Raw genomic sequence first — 27487 nt, 5'->3', positions numbered from 1 at the left:
GAATGGGGGGGGGGGGAATTAGCAAGGCAGGCAGCCAAGAGAGGCTTCTGGAAAAGGGAAGTCATAGTACCTTGTTCTCTGGCTCCAGAGGAGACAAGGGTCAACACTGGGATTGCATTCAATGAGTGTGCCTAGCGAACGGGGAATAATCACCTGAAGGCAATATCCCCTTGAGTGTGGCCCTGTCCGTTGTGGATGGCTTTCTTTGAGCCTAGAATACTGACACGTCTCCAGTCCTACCCTCGGTCATCAAAAGAGCATCCTTCCTCTCCCCCCTTGAATACTTGAGCTGACGGGCTGCAGGGCCGTGACTTGTCCACACTCGGGCCTCCCCTCTTTGGCATCTGCAGCCCTGCCTGGCACAGTTGGGCTCCTTCTGGATCTTTTCAGACTGAGTAGAGGAGCCTAGAGGCCAAATGGGTGACATCGTTTCTGGGGCAAAATCAAGCTGGAAATGGCCTGGCAGCAAAAAAAAAAAAATCCGGTCCTGAGGGCTTGCATCTACCTGTCTTTCATGCTGGCTGGCTCAGTCTGGAGACGCCAACGTTCACTTCAATCAGGGTCTGAGCTTCCAAAATAAATTCAGGAATGTGCAAAATGGGAAGACCCAGGACAGCTTCCCTAGCATGCACCATCCCCATTCTTTGATTTCATTTTAGCATGGCCAGCATTGGGGGGCGGGGGAGGGAGGTGGAGAAAAGATGGTATGTGATAGGTGTGTGTGTGCGTGTGTGTGTGCAATTTGACTTCCCCTCTCCTCTTCCTCTTCCAGTAAGAAAGCCATGTGAAAGAAACGACCTTAGAAACCATTGCACGTCTCAGCCTGTGACTGTGCACGTGTGTGTGTGTGTGTGTGTGTGTGTGTGTGTGAGATGCTCTACTTTCTGGATACGGTGCAAAATGAGGGGCTCGTGTGAGGGCTGACTGAGGTTCAATGCTGTGGTCTCTTGATTCCAAGCCGGCCAGCGGGTGGGAGGGAGGGGTGGCTTTGTTTCCTTTTTGAGTACAATCTCCACTGTGCAAAAAATGCGCATTATCTTTGGTATTCATTTTAGGTAGCCTATCTTAACATTTGAGAACACCCATGAACATTATGGGGGGTTTGAGGGGTGGGGGCGAGAGGGGAACGCACACAAAAATAGCCAACCCTGGAGGCTACCATTTGGCTAGCGTTACATAATGCGCTTATGTAACCAAAGACAGAGAAAAGGGGGGGTGGGGTGGGGGATGGAGAATCCACTCGAGCAAACAAATTACTGGCCTCAAAAACCCAGGCTCTTGTTTTGGCAGCGAATAGCCAAATACTTGCCAGTCCGAAGTGCATCATGAGCTTTCAACGACGTTGAACACTGACTTTTAAATTACACAAAAGAGGAGGAGTGAAGGAAAAAAAAAAAGGAGAGAAAAAGGGGGAAAAAAAACTACACCACCACAAAAATACAATTTGTGCTCATGTAGTTAGCAGCTTTTCAAAAATTAAGGCAGAGTCTTGCCTTTGCGATGCCATTAAAAACAGTCTTGTTCCCTACAGACTGCATGCTGGTAAGTCAAATACCCAACCCAGGCTTGCCTGCAAGTTCAAGTTTTGTAAGCACACTCAACAGGGCATCCCAAACCCATCACTGATCCTCCAACAGGCGCGCGAACCACGGAGTCAGGCCGACGCATAGCGTGGGTTGTACGGAACCGTCTCACTCCCAGTCTTTCTTTGCAACCGTCCAGCTCGCCTCAGTCCCTGTGGCCACGCGCCCTGACCCACTTCGTCACCAGTACCGTCGTCTGTATAACCGACTTGGGCCTCTGAGCTATAGACTTTGTGTGCGACACTAAATATTCCAGAGAAGGAGTCATTTCAGTCATATCTCTGATTCTCGCCGCAAAGGCCTGGGCTCTAGAGGTACGCTGGCCTGGTTGTGAAGGTCAATGTCAGGGGGCGTGTCTGTACTCGTGCTTTCGGGAAGTCCGTTTTCACTGTCGTCTTCCTCTTTGCTCGTGAGGGCAACTTCATTTTCGTAACAAAAGGAATTGGCATTGGAGAGGATGTATTTCTTTTCGGCTAAGTCTCTGGCACTACACAAGGGCGTGTTGGGCACTTCGTAGGTTTTGTGGAACCGGGAGTAGTCCACCTTGTAGTAGTGCTTCTCTTCGAAGAGGACCGGCTCATAGCGGTGGCCCCAAAGGATTTCATTGGCCAGGTACGAGCTCCGGCACTGGGTCGTCATGGCGGTGGCTTCCACCATGCCTTCCAGGATCACCACGATCTCAAAGTCTGCGTTATCAATGTCCTGCTTACTCAAGTCGTAGAGCGGGCTGTCCTCGTCGATTTCGTGGACGATCGTGATGGGGGACACCAGAAAGATCCGGTCAATCCCACTGTCGAAGCCGACGTTGATGTCGATTTGGTCCAGTGGGATGTACTCCCCTTCGGACGTGATCCTGGATTTGAGCAGCTGCGCTCGCACGTGAGCTTCCACCAAGTGGCTCTTGCGAAGGTTGCCCACGCGCCACATCAAGCAGAGCTTGCCGTCCCGCATGGCGATCACGGCGTTGTGGCTGAAGACGAGCGTCTCGTTTCTCTTCTTGGGTTTGGCCATCTTGGCCATGACGGCGCCGATGATGAAGGCGTCAATGATGCAGCCCACGATGGACTGGAACACGACCATGAACACGGCCACGGGGCACTCGTCGGTGACGCACCGGAAGCCGTAGCCGATGGTCGTCTGGGTCTCGATGGAGAAGAGGAAGGCGGCGGTGAAGCTGTTGACCTCGGACACGCACGCTTTGCTCTGCTTCGTTCCGTCCAGGTCCCCGTGCAGCAGGGCAATCAACCAAAACACGCAGCCGAAGAAGAGCCACGAGAGGACGAAGGCCAGGCAGAAGATGACCAGCATCCATCGCCAGCGGATGTCCACGCACGTGGTGAAGATGTCCGCCAGGTACCGCTGCCCCTTCTCCCCCACGTTGATGAACTGCACGTTACAGTGGCCGTCCTTCTTCACAAACCGGCTGCGGCACTGCTGCCGCGTATGGACCTTGCTCTTCCCGTTCCCGAAGCCATTCGCCACGGCCATGGTGGCCAACTTCATGCCGTCTTCCTCCGAGGAGACGATGCTGTAGCGGTTGGTCCGCACGCTGCCCATCGCTTCTGCCGAAGACTCCAGTGCTTCTGCTTTGGAAAACAGTCTGAGTTTTTGCAAAAACCTTTGGAGAAACAGTTTTGAATGCTCGGTGACGACGCCCACGTCGGAAAACAACGGCAGGCTAGAGGGGGGCTCCAGGAAACTCGAAGGTCTGCCAAGGAGGTGTCTCCCCAAGCGCAGAGCTACCTTAAGAATTCAGCGGACATTCAGAGGGCTTTTCCTGCAAGAAAAGAGAGATTGCTTGTTACAAAAATAAAGTCTCATTACTGCCCGAAAGACACTTCCTAATAAGAGCAGGGGTCAGAGAGAGAGGTGACGGTTCACCTCATTGGTTTACAGAGTTTTTTTTAAATTTATTTTAATTTCTGTACACGCTGAGTGTGTGTGTGCGTGACTTTCTCGAAAGGCATGAAGTCATTAAACCAAGAACGGTGGTCTGTGGCAATCTTTCAGCCATACTTGCTGGCTGCATTCTTCCTTAGTTCTTTAGAATACTCTATTCCTAGACGTGGAATATTCTCTTCTGTAGGTGGGCCCCCTCCCTCCCAGTCTCTTCTCTGGCCTTCCCACGTTATTCATGGAGAGAGGAGCTTTCTGATTCAAAATGGATGGTACCATGCAGGTTTAAGAAGTAGGAAAGAGAGCGAGGGCACATCACAAGAGTGTATGGGATAATGGGCATCCATTGAGTTGCATCTGTGTTCTATTGGGGTAGCTCCTAGAGCCCCTGGCATCAGAACATACAGCCTACTGTGATGTAAAAGACCACACTGAGCAGGCAGCCCTTCTAACCCTTGGAGCTGGTTCCCGATTTCTGGAAATTGTGGAGGCTTGCACCATTGCCTGGCATCCTCCAGGCAGCCAGGCTGCAGAAGTCCCTGATAACATCTCTGTGAGTGCAAGTGATGCGGCCTTGAAGGTGAGGTTTGCTCTGGGGGATACAGAGCGATTCTGTTGCCTAGTGATAAGAGTCCTGAAAATCTCCCGAGAGATGGGACTGCCATGTGTAATGACAGGCTTGGAAGTAAGCACCTTGGTGCTAAAGGACCAAGGTCTTTAGCGGATTGAGATCAGGCAGGGACTCATTTCATGTAGGTCCAATTCCATGTTTTCTCCAACAGAGGCAACTTTGTCAGGGTAGGTGGCCAATGCCAGTCTGCTTACTTTCACTTCCAGCATTGTTGTTTGCCATCTGTTTCTATGGCGAAGGCACTCACCTTTACTTAATGCGAACGCATGATAGTTTTTCCGGTTATTTCCTCTCGCCTAGGTAAAAATGATCAACTTTACAATCCTAGCTCCACTACAAGGGACAGGTTGGTCAGCTGACTCGCTCACGGAGCCTACGTCTAAGGTTTTGCTTTTCCAAATTTAAGTGAACAACATTACTAACACAGAGAACTAATACAAAACAGAGGGGCTCTCTCATTTCCAACCACAAAACCCAGCCCCTGCTTGGAAGGGGGTGGTGAATACCACGCGGACTGGGCCAGGGATGAGTTGAAGATGAAACAGTTCACAAAATCGGTTTCTGCCGGCCAGCCACTGCCCATTAAAGAAAAGCCTGGGACTTGTGTTTGCACACCCCTTGACAAAAAGGCCAGGTGCTTTTCCCCTGCAACTGTCTTTCGCAGTCTTTTGACTTCGCTCTCTTTATCCAAGTTCTTATGCAAGAATGTGCCTCAACACATTTTTCCCCAGATGAGTCATCTGTGAAAATTGCAATGTGTGTTACATTTTGGCAGCTTTTGACACCTAAATGATGCCCGCTTTGAAAGTGCCTTTGAATTGCTTTATAAAGAGAAGTTACTGCGCCTCCCTCACCTTCCACCTGCTTCAATGTTTTGTCTGTCTCCCTGGGAGGTTTGCGCTTGGACAGAAGGCCCGAGCCTCTTCTTCCCCAGGGTTTGAGAACCTGTGTACACGGAAGGCATTGCCTTTCAGAGGAATTTCACTCTGTGAGATTTCTAAGCTTTCAGCCTGGACCGATGAAGATAACGGCAGGCCACTGAAGTGCAGGTGCGCTTTCAGACAACCGAAAGGCCTAAGGCCCATGTGAAGAATGCGTGGATCCTTATACCCTGATTGCCTTCAGAACCTTCTATTTATTGGAAGGCAATCTCAAAACAATCTCTTTGTGTGAGTCAAAGCCAGCCTTCTCCCTGAGTTACCATTAGGAGCCAGTCTCAAATGTCATTGGACTTATTTTTTCATGATCTCCAGATAAAAGCATGCTTTTTGAGGGGCATGAACGATTGACTACACATCACTCCCCATGGAACCAAACGGATTGACTCATGAGCCAAGACTAAGTTCTAAGAATCATATGGGATCAACAGACCCAATTGTGGCATTCCAGAAATCCTGACCCGAGGAGTCCACCAAGGGCATAATATCAGTTTCCACGACGTGGGACAAAGATGTGACAGTCTGCTTCCGTAAAGATCTGCAGCCTCAGAAACCCTAAGGGGACACTTTACTCCGTCTCATGGGTCACCATGAGTCAGAAGCGACTCCTGAACAGTGGGTTTGGGCTTTTTTGTTTTGTTTTCCAAAGCAGATTTCTCCTTTTAGACCCTAGAAAATAACCCGTCCTATGCGCGTGACCACTACTGCCTTATTCCCAGGGCTACTGACCAAATTGTTCCACATGCAGAGTGCCACTGAGAAATGGGATCATTTCTGCCCACGTGCAAAAGAGAAGGTTTTCTCGGCAAAATGAAAACTTTTGTCACTTGGTAAAGATAAGCCCCCCCCCCTCCACCGCCAAACGTATACAAGCGTGAGCATGTATTTTATATACTCAGTGGCTGTGGAGCTGACTACAAAGGAGCCCTGGTGGTTTAGCAAGTTCTGCTTGGGGCTACTCACTGCAAGCTCTGTAGTTTGAACACACCAGCTGCTCCTTGGCAGAAAGATGAGGCTTTCAGCTCCTATCAAAGATTTATAGCCTCAGAAAATGACAGGGGACCAGTTCCTCTTTGTCCTAGAGTGTCAATATCCGTCAGAATCAACTCAATGGCAGTGAAATGCTGTAGCAAAATTCTAGAACCTCCCAGGATTTGATAGGGTCACAGTCTTAATATTTTAGTATGAAGCCAGCCTTTCCTGTTACCAGCCCAGTGACTTTTAGGCAAATAGAAAACTTCCGATCCCACTCTCTCGTCATTGCCCACAGCAGGGCATCTGGGAGAAAGATTCCATTAGATATAGGAACTTCCATGGGCATTTATTCCAGGCATTTAATTGCAATGGTTTCTTCAGAAGCATTCAAAGACAGGCAGATAAGACCAGGGTATGTATTTGATTGCTTAGATTCCCACAACTCAGGTGCCGCCTCATTCGATATTTGAGTTGATGAGAAGCACGACGGAAAAAAAATTCCCTCTCCTCCAAAATATCTTAGGGGTCGACTAGAAATTGAATGGAAACAGATAATCACTTTACCCAGGCCATAACCAATGATGTTGAAAGTCTTTCTGGGAAATTGAGAGGTTACATGTGGTGCTGTTCATGCTAAGACTATTTATAGGCCGAGCCAGAATTAAGCATAAGCAGTGGAAAAAATAGTTCAGCACTTCAATCTTAGGTAGATGCTACAGGGAGGGGGCTCTGGAGAGATACAAGGTCACGGAAGACACGGGGCATATGTGGTGATGATAGCATGTTTTTTCTATGTGGGAAATAGACACCAAAAGGCATTATGAAAGAGAAATATGTCCCATCCTATGGTACGCTGCGCAAGGAATCAGAAAGTTGCTGGCAGAGAAAAAGAAAGTCAGAAAGCGCAGGACAGTGTACTGGGCTGAGAAAGAGGTTTGCTAATGAGTGTTTCGAGCAGTTATTCCCTGGCTGACGCCATATAGACCAGCCCCAGTGTGCTCTGGGCACATGTTGCTATGTGAGCGAAAATGCTTGCAAATCAACCTCTTGGAAGATCAGTAAACAGAAGGGAGAGGGGAGGGGAAGCCAGCCGGGAGGGGAGAGGTGAGGAGGGCAGAACGGAGGAATAACCATGTAACTGTAAGGACACTACCTATAACCCTTACACTCCACAGCGTAAGTAGTGCCACTCGGCATTTGCATAGGCTGGAAAATAAGCATATTTGGTCGGCAATCCCCCCTCCAACACACACACACACACACACACACACCAAGCCCAACCTTGGCGCACTAGTCACCCTGCTCAGGTAAAGATGTCATCCTTCTTATATTACTCAGAAGTCATACTTAGAACTGACCAGAGATCCGGAGATTCCAGAAACTTAAAGGTCTGGAGGATGGAGAAATACTGAACGCTTTCCCCCGAAAATTTCAGAGAAAACAAGCAAATAAAAATCAAATTCTTGAGTCTAGGTACAGAATCCTATAATACCAATGACCATCAAAGTGTGAGGGGGAGGGGCAGAAAGCAAAAGGAAATGACCTTGACCCCATGCTGTGCAACCCACCATCCTAGAAGGAACATCTAACTGCTCTTTCAGAACAGGAGGTTGGTTTTTGTTTTTTTCCTTTCTGGATAATGGAAACTAGGGATGGAAAACCCTTGAGGAGGGGGTGGCAGTGAGGAAGGAATGTAAAGATTAACCGCTGGAAATCATACAAGCGAGCTTAGCAAAAGGAAAAGAAATGGACTACCTTTTGATGGCAAAGGTGTCAAAACCAGTCTTCATTCTTTGCATATCCAAAACAGGCGTTCAAAAGCTGTCTCCCCCCCCACCCACCCCCACCCTCGCGCTGGTGCAGTCTGATTTCATTAAAAAAAAACAAACACCCAGGATCACAAACTTATCCTAGTTACCATCCTATTGCTAAGCTCACCAAGGCATGGACATAAAATGGGGACACTTCCTATCTGGAATCACCACTTCTCCGCCTCCCCCCAACTGTCAAGATGAGTCCTTGTTATGATGCAACATCATTGCAGAATCAGGTCGTTCTGACCACGGCGGTGCTTTGCAAGCGCAATGCCTTCCACTTCGGGATTCCCCACGACTATGTTTAAGGAGAGCGAATGGTCTAAGCCAAAATGACATAGGATGAGAAAGTTTTGCGGTCTTCAGGCTCGGCTCCAACTCGGGCTGCTGGGCGCCCTTAAGCCAGCAAAGCAAGTTGCAGATCTCGCTCCGGAACGTCAAGCACACTTAAAGCAAGGGCAGACACACACGGCCACAAAGACGGAGACCAAGAAGAATACTCAGCCCCAAAGGCTTGCCAAGTTTGAGACCCACGTTTGAGACCTCGCCCCTCTCCTCTTGCATGGAGAGAGATCCTCAAGCAGACGCAGATGCCCGGGCCCCAGCCTCCTAACTCGGTATCTCGCTGCAGCTGGTGCATTAGAAGTTATGAGCACAAACAGATGCTGCAGCGCAATCTGTTTCTATTGCTCAACTGTTCCAAGCATGTCTCAGTATTTTTAGCTCTAAGCATGGTCGTGGACACACACAAACGACCATGGGCATGATCTGAGGCTCCCGAGAGCGTGGGTGAGTGCGCTCCAGCAGCCTGACAGCTGGGCACCCCTGGAGCAGCCAGGCAGGGCTAGGGCCAGAGAAGCGTTCTAGCCTCCCTCCCCAGACACCCCAGCAGGGAGACCCTGGAGGAGAGGGAGCAAACACCCCCCCAGCCCTTACCTGTTGCTGGCGCAGGAGCCTGGGGGCATGGAGTGGAAGTGGGGGGCACAGAGGCATGTAAGATCCAGTCGTTTGTAAAGGCGAAAGAGGAGCCAAAGCGAACCAGAATTTCCAAGAGCCAGCTGGCCGGCGTTGGGGCAGGCTGCGAGCTGGTCGGGGCTCCGGAGCGCACTGCAATATCCTGGGCTCTTTTGAGGCGGTCCACGAGATACCGGCCCGGCTGGCTCCGCCCCCGGCCGCCGCCGCCCAATAGCAGCGCGCCCAGACGCGCAGCCGGCCCCGGGAAGCGCGGCGGGGCGGGGCCCGGAGGATGCTGCTGGCGAAGCCGAGGCTCTGCGGGCGCTGAGAACCTGCCGCCTCTCCCTCCCCCCGCCAGCCCGATCCCGGCTGGCTCGGGGGCCGGGCCGGGCCGGGAAGGAGGAAGTGGCGTCCCAGCTGGGACAGCAGCAGGTGGGAAGCTCCCGGCCGGGCTTTTGCGGCGGCTTAATTGCAGCCTGGCCTTGGGCAGGACTTCCTCCAGCTCTGCCAGCCCCACGCCTCCCCTTCTGGGTTTGTATTTCTTTCCCTGGAGGAGGAGGCGGCTCTCGGCGTGCGCCTCGGGGGTCCCGCGTAGTGCCAAGGCTGGGGCGAGCCTCTGACTGCGGGGTGGCCTTGAGCGCGTCTGCCCAGGCGCATTTCCCTGTCCCCTCCCTCCCAGCAGATCCCGAGACCCCCCGGAGGGAGCCGCTGGGCGCGGAGGAGCCGGGGCCTTGAGCGGGGCAAAGGATTGGGGTGTGCGCGCACGACCCCCGTTTTCGCGGTGGCCAGCGATGGAGGCGTGACTTCACAAAGCGCTCGTCCCCTCTCGCCTGGTCCGCCCTCACTCGCTCCCTCCACCACCGCCCGCCCGCCTTGGTCTGCAGATCTAAAATCAGAGCAATTAGACCGACAGTAATGATTTCTCGGGAACAGCAACGCCTACGGCCACTCAGCTCTGCCTGCGCGCTGCAGAGACCAGGCAGGAGCATCCGAGACCCTTCCCGAATCCCGTGTAAACGTCCCTTGGAATCAGTCGCCTCTGCACCCTGGAACGCTGCATGCAGTCCGAGGGCGTGCGTGCGAGTGTGTGTGTGTGTGTGTGAGTGCGCGCGCATTGAAGAATTACTGCCTGCACCTCGAACTTTCGTGCTGTAAAAAGCGTTACCTTCCACACTCGATCTGACTCACAGCCGCTTGATTTGCTGGAGAAGGGCATGCCACAGTACGCCTTCTTTCTCTCCCAGCGCGTTTGAAATCAGTAAAAAAAAATCAGCTCCCTTCTTTGCGCGTCAGTGTTTTGTTTCCGCCTATTTTGTGCCGTTTTATTTGAACTTCGAAGGGCCTCCTTGAGTCCCCAGAGGACCGCAGCGCACCGGCTCCAGCTCTGGAGGAGGTGACACGCACCCCGCTGGTGTGCGGGGGTCTGCGCGGGCACCCGCCGCGTCTCCTCGCCCAGCCTCTAGGAGGTGCTCGTGGGGTGCGTTTAGGTTTGCTTTGCTGTGTGAGTGATCCCTTGCTTCCCCAGCTGAGCTAAAATACTTCAATCAAAAGGGTGTGGTGTCGCCTGGCATGCCCTGGTGCCTGCTCTCTTGATAGCGAGCTGGCTGTGTCCCTGCGTCCATTGGTTGACTTTGTACCGTTTTGCCTGCTCAACGCCCTTTTGCTCTGTGTGGCCTTTTCAGAACTGTGTGCAGGGCTGACTAAGCCTTCGCACACGGGAGGTCTGGTTTTAGCACGCATTAAGTCATGCATTATTTATAAGCAGTATGAATTAACGCTGCAAAATAAATGGATACATCCGAATCCAGGCAGCAGCCCTAAGCTAATTGGCACCGAAGGCAGACAACTCGGTAGCCAAAGGGCAGAGAATGATCACAGCTCACTCCAGTTCAATAAACTTTTTCTGGAATGTGTTTCCTCCTGGATTGTGTTCTCCGAAACAGGCCCAATCCAAATTAAAAAAAAAACAAACAGCACCAGTCAAGTAGGTTTCAACTCACAGACACCCTATAGGGCGAAACGCGCCGCCGTGGCGTTTATGCCATTCATAGCGATGGCCTCTGGAGGTTTTCTGAGATTGGAAATGGCAAAAAGAGCAGCAGGTGCTTTGGACCTGCAGACCTTGAGGTTAGCTACCGAATGTAACCCACTAGCCACCAGGACTCCCCAGCGACGCAGAAGAAGGTTAATTAACCCTCCGAGCACACGAACTAAAATGGAAAAAGAAAATTAATTGTTCATATATCCTCTTCTTGATTCCAACTCAGTCTGCGTCTCTGTAGATTGCTAAGAATTCTCTAACCCCTGTGCAGTCAGAGGCAGGCCTTATATAATGTCCAGGGAATGAATTGTTTTTGAAAGCTACACCGAATGAAAATCACTTCACTTAAACGTTTTATTTTAACCCCCTGCAGAACATCATTGTCTTCTCTACTGGGAACATCTTTCAAGACATGAACACATCCTTTTGATTGGATAAATGTAGCTGGGGTGTGCGTATGTAATAAATGTACCCCAGTCTCTTTCTCTCTCTCTCTCCCCTACAGACTGATCTGTACAAAACGCATTTCTTCATAGAGAAGAATCAATTGGAGTTAATGCTTTTAACAAGGAGCTTCCCATTCTGGATAGAATTTTTGGCTAAATAATTTGGCTAGCTACAGAAACAGGAAGGATTGGACTTTGCAAGTATTGGGAACTTTCTAAATGCATGACACCATTGCATGGCCCCGTGGCTTGATTTTTTTAAATGGGAGGGGAAATTTACATGTTAATTAATAAATGACTTTTCACGATCTTCCAAAGCCTTTGGCACTTAGGTAAAAGTGTGCTTTGGGGGATGACATCCGATGCAGATTTCTGTAGCTAGAGTTTATCATTTGGGCTGAGGCAGTCCTTATTTAGCAAAAAGCTTGGGCACCAGCACAGTTTGGGTGTTGGGACCCATCGGTGGATACATTTTTTTCTAAGGAAATGACAATTATGCTCTCACTGATTCCTACCAGGAGAACCACCTATTATATTAGAGCCAAATATTAGTCACCATCTAGATCCGCGGTCAGATTGGGACTGCCGGGGTGACGCAGAGGGTAATTGTTCCACTAGGAACACAACTCTTTCCTTTGCACTTGTATAAAATTCTCACCAGCAATTAGACATACTTTCAGGCTTCCATGTGCCCTATGCGCAGTCCAGGTTGCCACTTATGAAGAACCCAGAACCCCCTGAGAGTTGCGTCTGTTGAGTATCAAGCAGTCCCTGCATGGTGCAAACCACTAGCCTCACTGGTTGGAGGTTCAAACCTACCCAGAAGTACTGAGGAAGGCATGCCTGTCCATCTGCTTCTGGAGGCCACAGCCTTGAAAACTCCACGGAGCAGGTTTTGTTGTTGTCATTAGGTGTTTTCTTGTAGCTTCTGACTCATGGTCAGTCACTGTGCCCATGCACCTTGCCAAGGGTCTTCCCCTCTTGTGCTGCCCCTCTACGTTACCAAGCCTGACGTCCTTTTTCAGAGGCTGATCTCCCTTGGTAACAGTCCGAAGAATGTGAGACAGTCTCATTGCTTCAAAGGAGCATTCTGGCTGTACTTCTTCCAAGACAGATATGTTGGTTCTTTTGACACTCCACAGTACTCTTAATACGATTTGCCAGCACCAACAACAACATCAACAGTTCAAAACCACTGGCCTCTCTGCAGAAGAAAAAAATATAAAGCATCACAGACTCAGAAACCCACCTGGATTGTTCTACTCTGTCCTACCGGCGTGCTATGAATCAGAATCGACTCAATGAGAGTGAGTTTTAGAGGCAGGTCCAATAGGACTTTGTTATTGTAAATAACAAGATCAGAGGAGAAAACTGTATTAGAGCCTAAATTCTGATCACCCGGTTTGCAGAAGGCTGTGGACGACAGTGAAAGTCCCCAACCCATCTGCAGGGTCCCCATCTGGTTTAAGCCAGGGAAAATGGATGATTAGTCTCTTTACCCTGAAAAGAATGACAGTCTCAGGAAAGTACCAGGCCCATTCTGCTTTGTCCTCGGGTTACTGAGTCCGAATAGACGCGCAGTGAGCATTTGTTTTATTTTGTGTTTTAAGTTAAAATTTAACACCTTATTTTTTGTTCTTCCTTTTGACTCATTTTACATTTCCTTTAGTTTTAATTATGCTTGGCTTCTTTGGGGATGAGATTTTTTTGTTGTCTTATTTTGTCGTTGTTATTGTTTGGGTATTTTTTTCTTTATATGAAATTCAAGATGAGTAAACATCTAGAGACAACAACTGAATACCTTCTCCGAGTTATGCCCACCACCTCTCTGTTGGTTTGTCATACTGTGACGGCTCTTCATTCTTGATAGTAGTGAGAGTCCCTTTGCAGCGTCCAGAATGGCTACCTTTTCAGCCTAGTGGGATGGCAAAATCAGCCAATTGCCTCCTTAGGGATCCAGAAACCTTATTTGCATGGGTGCACCCCATATGGCTACCATGTATTATATGTATGTATCATCATATCACATATATATGATGCCTAGCCAGTACCCTTACTGGGTCACAAGGGCTTCACATGTTATTTAGCATCAGTGACAAAGACCACGGCTAGAAGAGATAGGTCTCCACACTCCCACCTTCTTACCAACGCTGACACCAACCATTCTTGCCATAGGGCTGCACAATGTGAGTCACCAGTGTAGCTATCTATGGATAATATTTAATGAATATTAATTATCACCATCGATTAATATTAAATATGAATAATATTTAATAGCACGAGCTATTAAAATGGAAAATTTATTTTGAGTGCTGTCAACAGCACTGGGATGAGACCCTTGGTTTCAAAGTGTATATACATAGCTGCCTAGCTTTGGGGACTTTTATAAACCACGTGTTTAACGCATCTTTTAAAACATTTGTTTTTATAGTTCAAGTAATTCGTGTGTACCCATATGTCAAATATATTTTTAATGAGGGAAAATGTAGATCCTGAAAATAAACTCATATTTCTACCATAAGGATATGATTATTATAAGTAGTGCTTCACCTTTTCTACATGTATTATATATGTGTCCTAAAGATTACATTTAGCATTCATTATATACTAAAGAAAGAAATGTCTAGAAAGTCTGCTCCAAGAAGACCCTCCATGATTAAACACTATATGTATAGATCCCATGCTTACAGATTACAATCCCAATGTCTTCCTGCAGCTTCTGCAGAAGAAGATTACTTTCCACTATATCTCTATCCAAACAAATGTAGAAATCATAGATTCCAAGGGCAGTGACTAATTCTAAGCGGACACCACATTATTTCTCTACTCATTGGATACGTAAAGTTCGGCCACTTACCTCTCACTTTGTACTTAATTCCAAAAGCTTGGCTCAGTTCTCATGCTGCTCAGTGGGAGTGTTTCTTTTATGCGAAAATAACTGTAGGCAATGTTTCCAGGCTTGATTGCAATATCTATCCCCTCCTTCATTGACCAGCTTGCATTCTATTGTCCCATATCTTCTGTGGATATTTAATGCCAGGCTTTAAATAAGTTTGTTTCCATAATCAAGCCCTTGTTAAGAAGTCCCAACTAAACCGAACTTGTGTTACAACTATGCAGAGCCAAATGGTTGCACAGGACTCCCACCCAGATCAAGTGATAACCAATAACACAACAAATAGCATTAATGGCATGATGCAATCATAAAAAAATTAGACTACTATTCATTTTTAGGCCCACGTTTCCATGTTTTAATTGCACTACCAGCTGCCCCAGGGAAGAAAGAATGGGCTCTCCGTAGGGTCACTAGGAGTTGGAATCGACGCGATGGCAGTGAGAATTAAGGTCAACTCCAAGGATTTCTTCTCTTGTGTTTGGACATGTGCTACCGCCAGCCCACTTTAAAGGTCTCAGGCATTCAAAAGAATTGACATAGGAACGTTTTCTAAACGCCTTTCTTCTTCTTTATTTTCCGGCTTCACAATACAAAAACTCTGAATCATGAACACAGAATTAAATTCTATAACCAATGTTTCAACTTCAGCTCCTTATATCCGGCAAGATGATCTCATTTCAAAACTTGTATCTACACCAAAATCTATTATTCTTTATAGATTGCAAAGCAGAGTCACCAAATTTTAGCAAGGCAGTTGCTAAATGACACTTTGATCCCTCCCCCCTTTTTTTGAACCTGATTGCCATTTCGCTGCATGTAAGCTAAAGTACGTGAAGACTCACGCAGCACCTATTAAAGCAATTTGGAAAAAGAAAAGAAAATCAAGAGGGCTCTCTTTCCCATTTATCAGTGTTAAGTCTCTTGTGTATATTAACAGCATGCCATCGTTCTTTGAAAAAACTTTTGAAAAATGTCAATATCTTTTTTCCCACGTGGATAAAAGTCAGCCCCCAAAGCTATTGTCCTTACTGTATATTATTTTTATATACAAACTGCAGTGCCTCATTAAGATAGGCTTCAGAGAAGGCAGGAAGGCACTGAGAAAATTCGTTGGCCAAAAGTGAAATCAAAGTATACGAGGGGACTTCAAAGAGTGTCTGGGAAAATGGAATTGAGAAACCATGGGATTTTTCCTCATGTTTTGAAGCCCCCCCTCCTCTGCATGAACGAGTTGCATGCATGCCTACCTGCACACACAGAAACTCACAAATAACGTTCTGTCTGTTGACTCAGTGATGATCAACCCAAAGACCTCTGGGAGGAGGGAGTGGGGCAAGTTTTGGGTTGCATTTCCACTGTTCTGACACAGGGTTTGTGCTGGACACCGAGAGTCCTTTCTCTGTAACTTGCCTTTATGAATCTGACCGTAGAATCCTTTGAGTCCAGCGACACTTCATAATTGACAACTTAGAAAGATCACCTACTTACTTCCTTGCATACAGACTTCTTACGCATCACAAACATGAAAGAGTCAAGTAGACCCCAGCACCCCACCCCCTGCTCTGCAATTTCTCAAAGTCAAATCATCTGTAATGCTCTTCATCTTAGCAGCTTCAACATTTCCATCAAATACTATTATCTAAGCCCACCTGGCATTAGCAGTTCCCATAGAGCAGAAGACGATGGCAACATTATGGTCTAACCTTCCCTAAGTCATCTGAATATCGATCCGATCAAGAGCATCATTTACCACACAATGTACTTGTCACCCATGACCTGTCCATACTTCCCACATCCAGGAAGTGGAATAGCAAGGTCTACAACTCTCTTCAAACCCTGGGCCATTCTCGAAATGAATTAAGCACAGAAATTAGTTTACTTCTCTCTTTGCTCTCTCTCTTTCCCTAGGGCATGAATTGCCTTTGTTGCTTCTGCTTCCTTGTGATCCACAAATTATTTCAAGCCTTACAGCACGAGAAGGAGAGCCCAGGCACAGCCGGCGTTCCAGGTGGGGCACTCTGAATTACATTACTCCCATCATCCGGAATTCGCTTCATTTCTGGGAATGCAACTCAGAGTCTGCCTAATTCCAGTTGCTCGGGCTCCCGAATAAAGTACCATGGCCGATAACAGCCAGTCAGATAAAATCACCCCAGCCCAGCAGGCAGCGGCAATTGAGTTCAAAAAAATTTTTTTTAATTTAAATCATATTGGGAAGTATTACTCTATGATGGAAAACAATTCGCTGTGGGTTGACTTAGAGGTTAGAATGAAGCAGTGCAGAAGGGGGACATAAAGAAAGGAGGAAGAGGTCCAGCACGGACAGATGTTCAGTTCTTTCTCCTGTCACCTGGGTCCCCTTCAGAGCCTCTTCCAGAAGACGGACTAACCTGCATCGGGTCAAGCAGCCTAGGAAGTAGAGAGTGCTCTTGGAGACGCATCCACCCCTAATGCCACCGACGCCCCCCTCAGCCCAAGACAAGTGTTTCTCACAGAAGAACTGGAGAGTCGCGAGCTCATGTTTGCTGAGATTTCACAATTTCCTCCTGTTCAAACAGCAGGATATTTCATTCCCCTTACGTAATTTCCAGGGACTCGATTCCATGACCCGAAACCAATTCTGCTCGTCTACTGAGGGACCTTACCGTCAGCGGCCACCCTTGGTGAGAACTGGCCCGAGGGCTGATATATGACCGCAAAGGAACTTAACAATTCCTGGAAGGAAAAGGGTTAAGAGCCAGTAAAAACAGCATAAATTTTACACAGGACCTAGTGCGATTACACTTTTATTCTCTTCCTTGCAGGGCACGATAATAATGACAACCCCCATAACGAATGATTCTGATCTAATTATTCTCCCCAAATAACCTGTTCGCATCTACCGCAGCTGTTCTCAATCACTTTCTGGTGGGCAAGGAGCTGCAGACGGCCAGAGCGATGCTCCCTGACTGGTGAGCTTGCTTTCCAAAAGGACTCAAAGGTGCATTGCATCACGAACATATCATCTCCCCTATCAACATCAGGGACAACCTTGTGGGGTTGGAATGCGATGACTTGATTCTGGCTGACACATTCTAGAGTGAGAACTGCCCTGCCCTCATCTTAACTCCCCAGGAGGGGGCTGGCTTCAATAGCATTGGTTCCAGAAGGAACTCAGAGTGGCTAAAAGCCACTGGGGCCACTTAAGTAGAAGGGTTGGCCCCAGTTCTGTTGTATTTCATTAGACAGAGTACTGTGCCCCCCCCTCCCCCACACACACTTTTTTGGGAAAAAATGAAGGAAGAGGGCCGTACATGTAAGCGACGCAAAAGTGGTTGCAGAGAAATACAAGGGTAAGTAAAACAGGATTGCTACGAAAAAAATCATAAAAACACTTATTGAACAACAATAAATACATATCAAAATGGAAAGCTTTGGTTTCTTGACATATCCATTATCGAGGGAGTAGAGTGGATTATGGTTGGGCGGGTGTTGGCAAGATCCGTAGTAAGAATCCACTCGACTCTTGTTCTGGAGAAAGATGAGGCTTTCTACTCCCTTAAAGAGCTACAGCCTCAGAAGCCCTGAAGGGCACTTCTATGCTGTTATAGGGTCGGTCACTGTGAGTTGGAATAGACGCTGTGGCCGTAAGCTACATATCTCAGTGCTATTGAGCTGCTTCTAATCCATGACACTTCAATGGTACAGGATAGAATGGCCCCTATGAGTTTCTGAGACCAACTCACTCTTTCTGGAAGTAGAAAGCCCACAGAGCTGCTGGTGGTTTTGAACTGCACACCTTGTGGTTACCAGCCCAATGAGTAACCCCTACACCACCAGGGCTTCTGGACATAGATACACTACAAGTGGAAGGCTTTAACAAACAAACATATTGTCTCACAGTTGAGCATGTTAGACATTCAAATTCAGGAGTGAAGAAAGCTCTCTCTCTCTCTTACACACACATGCACACGCACACTTGTATTAACATGTAGACAATGTACCCTTTGATCTTTTAGATTCACTGATAGAATGATCATAAAAAATGCATTCAAACAAATTGTTTGTATTCCACTTAATTCAAGTTAACATGTTTTGACCAAATGCCCTTGTCTGTTAAAATTAAATGTCTTCACAATGACACTTGCCTGCCACTTTTAAATGTCTTTTAAGTTGGATCATAAAATCAAATTAAGGCTGCTATTAAGAGCCATCATAAAAATTGATAAAGGTCAAAATATCCTCTGGGAGGTTTAATAAAATTTTATTTCTTTTTCACTCTTATGTATTTTCTTGATTTTTCTCAAGTCTGTAATTTGCTATCCCTTAGAGCAGTGGTCCTCAACCTTCCTAATCCTGTGACACTTTAATACAGTTCATGTGTGGTGACCCCTCCCCAACCATAAAATTATTTTCATTGCTACTTCATAAATGTAATTTTGCTACTCTTATGTATCAGGCAACCCCTCTGAAAGGGTTGTTGGACCCCCAAATGGGTCACGACTCACAGGTTGAGAACCACTGCCTTAGAGGGGTCTGAAAATGAGGGAAACTTTCAGGCAAGTATTTAGCTTTGGATTGTTTCAACTCAACAAATCTTGACTTTAATTTCATTATTTATCATTAGATATTCCATTAGGTTTACTGGTGAAAGAGGCTCAGAAAATTCCATGAACCTTATTCTATGCTGAGTCAATCTAGTGGCTTATTTTAATGTTACAAGTTCAACATTCACTATATGGGACTTTGGGACTCACTGTCACTTGAACAAGCTTCTTAAAAGGAGAAGAGAAAGCCCATGACATCATCAGCACATCTCCTCCATTGTTGGTCCTTGTGCTATCGAGAGTACAGAAGGCAAAGGCTACAGCCTGCCCTGACAACCAAATTCCAATGTGTACAAATATTCCTGACAATTCTGGGTCTCGGTGAGACTGTTTCTGATGCAGTTATCAGTTGATATTGATTTTCTTAACACAATGAGTTAGTAGAACTGATGGCTGTGCTTTGATAAAAAACAATTACCCATCAAATCTCAGAATATCTGTGGGCCCAATTTTCTGGAATCCTTTCTCGGATCTAAGTAAGGAGAAACAGAGTGGGTTATTGACTGCCGCTATAATGGAAATACCATGAGTGGGAGCCTTTAACAAATAGTGCTATATCACAGGTTATGGTATTAGAAGTCCAAACTCAGAGTGAAGGCTCTAGGGGAAGGCTCTCCCTCTCTGTTGGCTTTGTGTCTCCTTTAGCTTCTGCTCTCTGGCTCCTGGGGGGTCTGCATGTAGAATGGCATCCATCCTCCCCCATCTCTGCTTGCTTGTTTCCTCACTTAATCTATTCTTTTATATGCCAACAGACATTGGTTGAAGACACAGGGGTACTAATGGTACTTCGTTAACACCCAACATGCTCTCCACATTTCCTTTCCACACTTGGCTGTCATATAGGAACAAAGACAGAGGGAGCTGGCATCAGAAGTTCTCAGTCATTAGTGTACTTAGGTGGTGGGTGTTCTTCAATCAAAATAATGACCCAGCCACTTACTCCTCGATTTTCTTCAGCAATGTTTCAATAACAAACAAAATTCATTATTTACCCGTTCGATGTATGACTCGGTGCCACTCATGAAAAGAAGCATGTTCATTTCAAAAGCCGGACTTAAAAAGAAGAGGTCAAAAAAATCTGTTCTTGGGAATACTGGGACAAATATAATAGTTGAGGGAAAATGCACATAGTTGTATACCTTTAAAGTTTGATCACACACATTGACAGGGATGACTACATGCAAAGTCTACTTTGCTGGTGAATTCACAAGAAGCTTGGTGGCTCCATAATTGAAATGCTCAGCTGCTCACTGAAATGTCAGTGGTTCAAACAGCTGCTCTGTGGGAGAAAAGGCCTGGTAATTTGCTCCCATAAAAATTAACATCTAGAAAACCCTATAGGGACATTCTATTCTGTCTTACAGGATCCTTATGAGTCTGAGCAGACATGACAACACACAACAAGACCTTTCTACCTCTGTATCCACACCAGCCATGCTCTTCCAGCTTCCTGGTTCATCATCTTCTGCCACTACTCAACTTAGAGAAAGTCTCTAGCTTAATGTCTGAACCAGACTTCGCCATGTTGCCAATTATGTGAGCTATGTTCTTGATATCGATAAATGACATCCATCAACAAAATGTACATTTCAAGATCTATCTAGAAGTACAAGGCTGTCCTTGATAATATTATATATCCTCATTCAAGGACATCTAATCAATCCAATTATTATTCAAATTTATCATTCAACTGTTACTCAAATGAAGAAGTTGAAGAATTCAACATCTTCAGTCTGAAATGGATCAAATATGCCATCAAGATGCATTGATAATTATTGGCTAGTGGAATGCAAAAGTTGGACACCAGAGGAAGGAAAGGGAACAGGGAAATATGGCCTTGGTGATAGAAATCATGTCAGACATCACATGAGAGAATTTTGCAAAACCAATGTCATCTTCATCACAAATACCTTTTTTGAACAACACAAAAGGCAACTATACACATGTACTTCTCCAGGTGGAATACACAGAAATCAAAGTGATTATATTTTTGGCAAGAGAAGAGGAAGAAACTCAATATTAGCAACTAAAACCAGGGCAGGGGCTGACTGTAGAATATGCCATCAATTGCTTATATGTAAGTTCAGGTTGAAGGTGAAGAAAATTAAAACAAGTCTATGAGAAGCAAAACACAAGCTTGAGCTTATCCCTCCTTGATTTTAAGAGCAGATATGATGCATTGACCATTTATGACAGAAGACCCAAGGAGTTGTGGGAGGACATCAAGAACATCATTAAAATGACAGAAAAAGAAAGAAACGATCGGCGTGGCTGTCGAAGAGACTCTGAAACTTGCTCTTCATCATAGATTAGCTAAGGCACATGGATTGCTCAAGAAGACAAAGTAAAAATATTATGAAGGAAATGTGCAAATACCTAGCATTAGAAAACCAGATAGGAAGAACATGGTCAGCATATCTTAAACTGAAGGAGCTCAAGGGGAAAATAAAATCAAGCCTCACGTTGTAATATTAAAAGGTTTGATGGGGAAAATATTGAATAATCCATGAAGCATTAAAAATGAAAAGAAACGCGGAGTCACTGTACCCAAATGAACTAGTCTAAACCATTTGAAGAGGTAGAATATGAATAAGAACCAATAATACTGAAGGAAGGAGTCCAAGGTTTACTGAAAAACACCAAAAGTAAACAAAGAAACAAATAAAAAGCCAACAAACTCACCACTGTTGAGTGGATACTGACTCCCAGAAGCCCTACAGGACAGGATTGAATTGCCCCTTTGAGTTTTTAAGACTGTAATTCTTTATGGGAGTAGAAAGCCCCATCTTTCTCCTGTGGAGTGGCTGGTGGTTTCAAACTGCTGACCTTGTCGTTAGCAGACCAACTCATAACTGCTAGGACACTGGGCTTGCCTGAATGACAAACAAAGTCTCCAGAAATGATGGAATACCAATGGAAATGTTTCAGCAAGCTGATGAAGCACTGGACGCACTCACTCATCTGTACCAAGAAAATCGAAGAACAGCTACTTGGCCAATGGACTAGCAGAGATCTATATTTGTGCCTGTCCCAAAGACAGGTGATCCAATCATATGCAAAATATCAAGCAATGTCATTAATATCACCCACCACAAAATTTGTACGGAGATAAATAAAAAATGAATGCAACTATACATGGACAGGAAACTGCCAGAAATTATATCTGAATTCAGAAGAATACACAGATGAGTGATATCACTGCTGTTGGCAAACGAGTCTTAACCGACAGCAGAAAACACCAGCAACATAACAAATTATGGAGAACATTGTGAAGAAAGGGAATTCCGGAACATTTAATTTGGCTTATGGAGAACCTGTACATAGACCAGGAGGCAGTAATTAAGGCAGAACAAAGGGGTGCTGTGTACTTTCACATCTAGACAGGTGTGCATTAGGGTTATATCCTTTACCATATGGATGTAATTTTTAATTGTAAGATTAAATGCTACATGATGAAAAACTTGACATTAGGAGTGGAGGAAGACTGGTTCATTAAAAGCAGGAAGACTGAGGCACTTCCTGATGAAGACAGAGACCACAGCTTTCACTGTAGATGATACCTCAACATACAGCAAAAGCAACCGTCGCAACCAAACCAATAGACGGCATCTTCATCATCATCTTCATCATCATCATCCATGGAGAAAAGATGGATGGTGTCAAGACTTCAGTTCCCTTGCATCCACAATCAGTTCCCAGGAGAGCAACAATAAAGAAGTCAAATGACTGTCCTGAACAGATCTAGAGCAAAAGGTGTCTTACACGTGTCAAAAGCTAAAGCCGTCACTTTGAGAAGTCAGGTATGGATGGCTGAGTCGTGGTACATTCAAGTGCCTCTTACACATGTGGAAGCTGGACAATGAGTAAGTTTTGTTGTCCACAGGGTTGCTATGAGTTGGAACTAACTGCATGGCACGTCAGGACAACATATCACCCCTTGACAGCCAGCTCCCAATTTTTCATTTTGAGGTTTGACTTTTCCCAGCCACTTCAGACTCATGTATGCAACATTCCATAATTGGTTCCTACTTGGATATCGAATTCACAAAACAACAAACAACAAAAAATACCATTAAAGCTCATTCTAATTTATAGTGACCCTACGGGACAAAGTAGGAGTCCTATTGGTGCTTTTGGGGTAAGCCTTTGACTGCTAACCATAAGGTCAGTGTTTCCAACCCCCAGCTGCTCTGAGGGAGGAAAATGAGGCGATCTGCTCTTGTAAAGATTTCCAGCCTCAGTAACCATAGAAAGGGTCGCTTTGTGTGGGAATCGACTAGATGGCAGGGAGAGATACAGGATAGAGTAGAAATGCCCTTCAGGTTTTTAAAGTCGTTAGACTTACTTCTCCCCCAGAGCCGCTCTCTTTGCAAGCCTCTTGGATGGGCAGCGGAGCAGGTACCCCTGCACCACCAGGGCTGCTGTATATCCAACAGGTATCTAAATGTACCCTGCCTCACAAGGAACTCTTTGCTACTCCCTCAGACTCTCCAACGGGCCTTTGCACATCCCTAGAGCACTATTCCTCAGCTAGCCACCATACTGACGCTCTTACCTCTGAGGTTGTTTTTTTTGGTTGTTGTTTGTTTCATGTACATCCCCTCAGATGAAAGGCCTTCCAGGACGACTACCATCACTAGACCAACACCCCCATCTCCATCACTCTTTGTAGAGGTGCGCTGCCTCCGTTAATTTTCGCTTATTGTTGTTAGGTGCCAGCCAGTCGGTTCTGACTCAGAGCAACCCCCTGAGCCGTCGAGTGAAACAGGGCTCAGTCTTACGCCATCCTCCCGCCGCTCTGATGGTTGAGCCCATGGTTGCAGTCACTGGGTCAATCCATCTTGCCGAAGGTCCTCCTCTTTTACTTCAATGGAATCTTTTAAAAATGAAACTTTTAAAAAATAAAACCTAAATACTATCTAAAATGATATTACATAGTTATTTATTTACTTTGTGTCTATCTGACTGGCATGTACGTCCCAAGAGGGCAATATTATTTTCTGTTTAGTTAATTGTTTCCTTAATCGTGGTTATCATATAACCTGGCATACAGTCAGTGCTCAGTAGATAAATGAATGAATGGATTTTGAAAGAAATCAGGTACAGACGAGTGAAAACTATTATGTAAGTTTGATTCTAGGCTTGGCAGAATAGAAAAAAGAAGAAAGAAGATTATTAAAGACAGGGTAAAATGAAGACATTAAAAATAAAACCATGATTTAGAATAAGAGTCAGTATTCACTACAATGAACTGTGGGTGAGAATTTAGAAGATATGAATCATGTGTCTGTTTTGCCATTTAATAATTAAATAATTTTAGGCAAGCAAGATACTTTAAAAATCATTTTATTGGGAGCTCTTACAGATGTTGTAACAATTTGTAATTCAATTATATCACGCATGATTATACAATTGCTGCCACCATCTGTTTTAAAACATTTCCATTCTTCTTGAACTCCTTCAAATCAGCTCCCATTTAGCTTCTCCCTCCCCAACTCTCCCTCCTCAGGAGTCCTTATTTTTATGTTATATATATTATAAATAATCAGCATCTATATCCTATAATGTCCAATATATCCATTCACCTACAATTCTGTTATTTGTTCCCTTTGAGTCGGATTATACAGTTATTATTGCTATCAGTCCCCCCATTCCCACCCCCTCTTTCCATTCCCTCAGGGAATCATTACTCCCATTACTGTTTCTGAAGGGTTGTCTAGCTTGACTTTCAGGCATCAAACAATCTGAATTATACACACGAGCGTACTCATGTCTAAATGAGCTAGTGCAGTAAGACAAGAGCCACAATAGTGAGGGGAGGAAATGTTAAAGAAGTAGAGGATAGTTGTGTATTTCATCAGTGCTATACTGCATCCTGGACTTAACTTCCCTCTGTGTGGCCTTTCTGTGGGGGACTGACCAATTATGTTTCAGGAGGGTTTTGGACCTCCACTCTGTCCACACTTCTTCATTTATATTTGATTGCTTGTTTTTGTTTTGTTTCTTGAGATTCTGATACCTATTCCCATCAACACCTCATAATCACACAGGCTGGTGTGCTTCTTCCATCTGGGCTTTGTTGCTTCCCTACTAGATGGCTGCTTCTTGAACTTCAAGCCTTTAAGACCCCAGACACTTCATCTTTTAATAGCCGGGCATCTTCCACTTTCTTCACCACATTTGTTTATGCACCCATGTTGTCTTCAGCGATGGTATCGGGAGAGTGGGTAGGCAAGATACTTTGTGATACATAATTTGTCACCTCGAAAGGTGTACCTTTCTCGTGGGAAAGGTACATGGGAGAATCTGTCCATAACTGTTACGACATAAAACTCTAATTTATGACTATACCAAACTTCTAAGTCTGTAAGTCTCGGAACTTCTGTAATTGACAGAGAGTTGAATTTTATGAACAGAACAGTTTCTTTAGACAATAAAAACAGAGACCAACACCATGTGTTGGCACTACTCCATGTTGGCATTGCCTACTGTGCTTTTCCGTGCAGTGTGTCATATAATTGTCACAGTTCTGTGACATATGGGCTGTCACCCTATGTAACAGATAAGGAAACTAGGACTTCAAAAATTGGAATACTGTTTTCCAGGACCATACTGATCACAATGCACAGAAAATCTTAATCCACTGACTCACTAGATTGAGATTTTAATTAAGTTAGATTGGCAAACAGTGAGAGACACTAAAACACTAAAATATAGCCAGGAAGACAGAGAGAGAGACAGAGAGCAGAGTTTGAAAGAGAAATGGAGAGGAAGAGACTTAAAACCAATACTAGCATGACAAAACATCTGTAAGAATTTTTAAAATTCTCGTAGAGATTACTTATGTCTCTACACACATTCACACATGCACACATATTATAATGAGACAATCGTTGGAACTTCCTTTTCTGTAATATGTTCTTTCCTGATAGAAACAAACAACAGAAAAACTGTAGCCTTAATAAAAAACAATCCATGGTAGTATAAGACAGTGACCGTGAAATTTTTGAGTCATTACCAAATGTATTACTTAGTCCTTAGCAGACAGTGCTCTATGGGAAGGTGGCCAATCATATCTTGCTCTGTTCTTCACATCTGGCTGCTGACATAAATGGAATTTATAAAGCATAAAAATTCTCTACACAAATATTCCGACTTTTTGAAATTCATGAGCAGTATGAGATCTTGATACACATATGTACAAAGCAAGCTTATGCTCGTGCTAGCAAAATTGCGATAAGTCAGATGTTTCTAGATACACTTAAGGCTGATTTGGTTTTCATGATAGTATTGAGCACTGATATCTAAGTTCCGGCTATAAATGGACGGATAAATTGTTAATTAACTTCTCAGTGGACTCCATGCAGACTTCTGTATTTATCTTTATAGATCGAGAATGGCAGCATCAAGGAATTTCAATTTCATCTTCTAAATATGTCTAATCCCTCTTGGGGAAGTGAAGGGAAAGTTAGGGACTATGATTCATACCTAGACCAAGTCGTGTATTGCTTTCCAGCCTAAGCTGAGCTGTATTACAGATTTGAGAGGGATCCTCTTCATTTGGTTCATATGTGCTTTGTGCAATGCACTCTCCAAGTTAGTCATGTAAACATCATCCTTTCGGGTGTGTGTGTGTGTGTGTGTGTGTGTGTGTGTGTGTGTGTGTGTGTGTGTGAAGGGGGTAGGGAGGGACTGAAAGGATTTACTTAATGGAAAAATATGTGTTCTCTTGTGACCACAAGGTGGCACAATGGTGACCAAGAATACTCAGCCTCCTGATAGAATGGCAATTACCAGAGGCTTTTCGAAAAAATAATTGTTCTTATTAAGGTAGTTATTTTTTCATAGTCATAATTGCATTTCACAATGTATGTACGTCAAAACATAGTCCTCGATTTGGGTGAAAATTAGAAATTTATTTTATTTATTTACTTATTTTTGCCTTCCTCCTGACTGCAAAATCATTCTTATGGCAGTGGGGTGGGGTGATTCTTTCAAAAACAATGGAATTCAAAGTTATTGGAATCTTTTTCCCCCCACAAAATTTATGAAGACACCCCCCTCTTTTGTTACCCTCCCCACCTCGAGTCTTGGAAGGACAATACGTTCTCAAGAGTCTTCTGTGTCCTAATCGCCCAGAGCTTTCAAAAAAAGTGCTCCCGCTGTTTGCATAATAAGTCGCATTTCTGGGGAAAAGATTAGCGAACCTTTATATCGTTGACCGTTGACCGTTCCGTTCCCCAAGGACTCCCCACGGTAGATGTCATGGAATAGCGAGAGAGGCCTTCTGCACACTTCAGCTCATAGTCAAGGTTCAGCTCTGTTACAGGAGCATTGCTACTTCCCGGGGTCTCACACCAGGCTTGGGGTTGGAAACAGCACCTGGAATACTGTGTAGAGCTCTCGGTCCTCTGCTTTGTATCACTGTGTGGTCCTAAGACCAGCCCAGCCCTCCTCGTGCTCAGAAGCGGGGGTTTGTGGAAGTCAAGATGCTGACGTGGTAGTCAGTTTTACACATGGGAGGGCCACCACTGGGCGATGGCTTCCCCAGATCAGAAAATAGAGGCGCACAAAGGATCAATCACCACTGACTACACATGTTCTTCTCCAACTTGCTTACTTTCGGAGCTGTGGTGCTTCACAGAATGGAATGGGACTGTTGATGCCCTGTTGTGGTTTCACGGCAGAAAGGTCCTTTCCCTCACCAGACTCTCAATGCCCACTCTC

General features: G+C 45.3%; 1 protein-coding gene across 1 annotated transcript; it reads right to left on the bottom strand.

Annotated features, from left to right (window-relative positions):
• Window positions 1–951: 951 nt before the first annotated feature.
• On the bottom strand, window positions 952–8955 carry KCNJ2 (potassium inwardly rectifying channel subfamily J member 2). The gene is made up of 2 exons (XM_075562151.1): window positions 8774–8955; window positions 952–3360 (listed from the first exon to the last, which is right to left on the bottom strand). The coding sequence occupies exon 2, from the start codon at window positions 3138–3140 to the stop codon at window positions 1857–1859; it is 1284 nt and encodes a 427-aa protein (XP_075418266.1). The 5' UTR covers window positions 3141–3360; window positions 8774–8955; the 3' UTR covers window positions 952–1856.
• Between the last annotated feature and the right edge of the window lie 18532 nt (window positions 8956–27487).

This window comes from Tenrec ecaudatus, chromosome 10 (assembly GCF_050624435.1).
Source record: "Tenrec ecaudatus isolate mTenEca1 chromosome 10, mTenEca1.hap1, whole genome shotgun sequence".
Lineage (NCBI taxonomy): Eukaryota > Metazoa > Chordata > Mammalia > Afrosoricida > Tenrecidae > Tenrec > Tenrec ecaudatus.
This window is presented reverse-complemented; position numbering and strand designations above follow the sequence as displayed.

Excerpts from the sequence above, each read along its gene's own strand:
- KCNJ2 (XM_075562151.1), bottom strand. The coding sequence starts at position 3,140 with ATGGGCAGCGTGCGGACCAACCGCTACAGCATCGTCTCCTCGGAGGAA.